Source organism: Wasmannia auropunctata, unplaced genomic scaffold (assembly GCF_000956235.1).
Source record: "Wasmannia auropunctata unplaced genomic scaffold, wasmannia.A_1.0 LD335976.1, whole genome shotgun sequence".
Lineage (NCBI taxonomy): Eukaryota > Metazoa > Arthropoda > Insecta > Hymenoptera > Formicidae > Wasmannia > Wasmannia auropunctata.
Window position 1 is genome coordinate 343,791 of NW_012026914.1, and position 3,940 is coordinate 347,730.

Consider the following 3,940-nt stretch of genomic DNA (forward strand, 5'->3'; position numbering starts at 1 on the left):
GTTATTTCAAGTAAAAGTTAAATGAAAAATTAATACGCAATACATCGCTCGAGTAACAAAAATTTTTCGTTTCCATAGAATAAGTTTTAAAAAAACCTGTATAACTATATATAAATATATTCACAGTTAATTTATCTTAACTTTTCATAGAGAAATCACAATCGTGCATATCTATAGGAAAACAAAATTTATATAAAACTAATATGCTAACGCAAGTTAATGAGGAAATACATGAATTAAGAATAAAAACACGTCTTTAAGCGACAGATTTTTAAAAGCAGAATATTTTCCTTAACTTGAAGTCAAAATCCTTATTAAACAGTACAAAAGTATCTCGGAAAGCCAAATGACAAAACCTTGCTATAACCAATGAGCACTTCTACGAATATTTGTATTTACATAATTCATTATTATTTTCATGTTTCTCTATATCCATTAAACTTCCGTTAAATTTTCAAACGGACAATACATCGCATATATATATATATATATAGGTATATATATATATCTGATTCTGTGCGCTGAAAAAAATATTTGCCTGTATCACAGACTTCTTCAGTAATAACGCATAATATCTGCGTATTTTCTTATTGTTTAAATATGTATATACAGTTTAACTTCAAATTTCGGATTTCGAGTATTTTTTTCGACAGATATGTGTAGTACTATTACAAAACTGTTTTTTCATTCTCTAATTTGCATATACACATTATTGCAAAAAGTTTCGTGCTCTACATTTGATTTACAGTAAATATATTCTATTTATACAGCAAACAGAATAGTTGACGAATAGCCAAGATTAAATCGTTTAAAAATTATATTTATATCATATAGCTTTTCATCTCTGATGTCATAATCTAATGTGGCTGCAGTGAGCAATCTTGAGGAAAAACAAAAAGAACCGTCATTAAGATTCTATACATACGCAACGGAATCTAACCTTTGCTCTTCTATTTTACAAACATCGAAATCCGGAATTTGTAATAAAATAATGATATACACATATACAGAATGAGTCATGTAATTTGTTATAAATTTCAATATTTAGTATTCAAAATACTGAAAAAAATTCTTGACGGTTTAACAGAATAGATAAATAATAATAGTTAGAAAGATATATTATTCATGACATTTAAGCTATTTCTGAAAAATGATATCACAAAATCTACAGACATATATATTGATTTGTATTAGATGTTTCATCAAAAACAATTTTTTATAAGCTAAAAATATTGTAGTATTAATCAAAGATTGTAACAGAAATTACATTATTACATGATTCATACATATGTTATACGTACATACATATGTACATAATTTAATGAAAAAATAGTAACATATCAATTTTGCAATGGAATTGTTCTCCATTCAAGGACGATAAAAATATTATAATTGATAGTGCTTCATTACACACATCACTTTTTTAATGCAATACTAAAATATTTTTAAATAACAAGGTTTGGATTATAAAAGATGTAAACTTTAAAAACTACATTTTCATCAAATAAAACTTAAATGTGTAATAATATCCCAATTCCAGTATTTAAAGATATTTTAGTATTTATTAAATTAGAGCAGTGACGTGTCTCCATAAATATGTCGCAAACAGTTCAGTAACACAATTTCAATAACAGCATTCCCATAACCAGCAAAATCTCCATATAAATAAATATTTTCGCTCTAATTGTGATATGTCACGAATGAATATATGTAATCTCATGTTGGTGGGATAAAATTATTATTAGTTATCGAGAAATCTCTATAAAAAAGTTACGTATATAGGTTTATATTTTTATAACATAATTTTTCCAAGTCTGTTATGGGCATGTATTGCATAAATCGTTTGTGAACACAACATATGCTTATCACATGCAACTGTATATTTTTTTATATTAATACAAGAAATTCCCAACATTCAAATATTTTCGCTATTACTAAATAATGGAATGAATGCAGTGGGCATTTCGAGATATGGGAATTCATAGCATCTGCTAAATTCTAATTCTTACTGGGCAGTCTTAAGAAGTTGATGGTTATCGGGCTTGCGTATAAAACGAGTCAAATATTATTGTTATCGATGACGATGCAGAATACGTAAGTCGCTAGAAGCCTTCATCATAATAACAGAAATTTACGTAGAAGTCGAAGTCTGTTGTTGCGGATTATATTCCAATAATGCTATTGGAAACGTCTTGATGTGCGTTTGCCATTGCGCCGATAATTGGAAGAATTTTACGCCATACCATTCGGTACCGTCAATACTCACTGCAGTAAGAATAATGTCACTATTGATTAATATGAATTAATGCGAACTACACATTACTGATTAATCAAATTAATAATAAGAGAGAAAGGTGAGTGCAGGATGATTTTTGCTGCATTCAAACCTCCATTTCACTTTACATTAAATGTTATATTAATATGTTATTTATATTTAAAAATTTATATGTTAATTATATTTAAAAAAAATTGTATAATTTATAATAAAATTACAAAATTTTATTTAAAAAGAATTTTACCTCTTAATGGAATGTTGTGAGTTTTTGCAGAACATATTAGGCGCGTCACGCCATCCACCGATTGACTTTTCGGCTCGTTTTCTTTCTCTTTTTCCTTCTTTTTACCTAACCTCATTACTGAAAGCGAATAATTTTCATTTAAAGTTAGATATTTATATTATATTTTAATTTTTAATACAAAAATTTATCTTATTTTTTTCTGAAAGTAAAAATATAATTTCGTGCTTACTTTTTTGCTTTTTCTCTTTTGTTGTGAAATTCATAGACAAGTGATGTCCTGGAACTTCGCCTAATGAGGGAAGTCTTTGCACGTGCAACGCTCTGAAAGCTTGACGTAATGTACTCTTTCCCTTTTCACCTTGAGTCTGTTTACTCCAATAATCCAGCTGTAGCTCCACTGGTTCCCATCCTTCCCTCGCTGGTTGACCCACGTTAGGACTACTGGGCGGTGTCAACTTTCCGGGAGTTGGAACGGGCAAACTGGGAGCAGGTAGGGAAGGCGGGGAACCGGACATACTAACGTTACTCTCTTCCAGATCGACAGATGCGGAAGAACTGCTCTCTGGACAACCCACACGAACGTCATTTATAAAGGGAATAAAGATTTGGCTACTGTCGTCCGTTTCCCTAAGAATATAATTAATCTGAATTCCAATATGCCTGTTCAGGACCGTTTTTAAAAAAAATTTTTTATATCAATTACCTGTACGTAACCATAGCTTCCGCAATGGGTAACAGCAGAACCGTATTTGCTGTGGCCAAGTATTCCGATACTCGTGCCGCGCATTCGCTCGAGCTTCCACCTTCTCTCTCTAACAGCTCCTTCCATTCGTCTCCAAATAGCTTCGAATACCTGGCGTCGATAGAACCGAGATATCTCGTTAATGTATTCGAACCGAGCGGCACCACTAAGAATTTCATGTAGTTTTGCCAATCCGGCGGTCTGAAGCTCAACAAGTCGACATAATGACGGAGAACTGTGTTTATAAAACTATCTCCGCCAGCAATAATCACCTTTATAGGTGCCGGTGGTTTTGCGGAACTGTTGCAACTGAAAATAAAGAGCTACAATTAGTATGCATGTAAATTTTCTTCTTATATTCGTCTCTTAAAAATAATCTCTTCCAAGAGAGAGAAAAAGATAAAATGTTTTTATTTTATGTACATATAATTGATATAAAAATGGAAGATTGAGAGAAAATCTAGAATAGACGAAACATTTTGTTCCAATAATTTCAGATAAAGTCGGTTGCACAAGAAAAAACTCATATTTTGCAATAAAAAGTCGAATTGGGGAATAAGAACACCGGCACACAAAAAAAAAAAGTGGTTTGTGCATTTGACCGGACCCATCTACGGACATGTTTTTCGACCCGCTGAATCCGAATTTGAGGTCCGTTGGGCTCGGTCAGGTCCCAGAT

General features: G+C 31.3%; 1 protein-coding gene across 3 annotated transcripts in view; it reads right to left on the reverse strand.

The window, feature by feature from the left end:
* Positions 1 to 1,048: 1,048 nt before the first annotated feature.
* The window catches only part of LOC105454705 (phosphofurin acidic cluster sorting protein 2), a 12,173-nt gene continuing 9,281 nt past the window's right edge, over positions 1,049 to 3,940 (reverse strand). For all 3 annotated transcript variants that reach the window (XM_011697534.1, XM_011697533.1, XM_011697532.1), the window contains 4 exons: positions 3,223 to 3,570; positions 2,749 to 3,146; positions 2,520 to 2,636; positions 1,049 to 2,265 (listed from right to left, as the gene is read on the reverse strand). In XM_011697534.1, the coding sequence (XP_011695836.1) occupies positions 2,132 to 2,265; positions 2,520 to 2,636; positions 2,749 to 3,146; positions 3,223 to 3,570 (997 nt within the window). In that variant the 3' untranslated portion in view covers positions 1,049 to 2,131. The remainder of the gene's footprint in view (positions 2,266 to 2,519; positions 2,637 to 2,748; positions 3,147 to 3,222; positions 3,571 to 3,940) is intronic.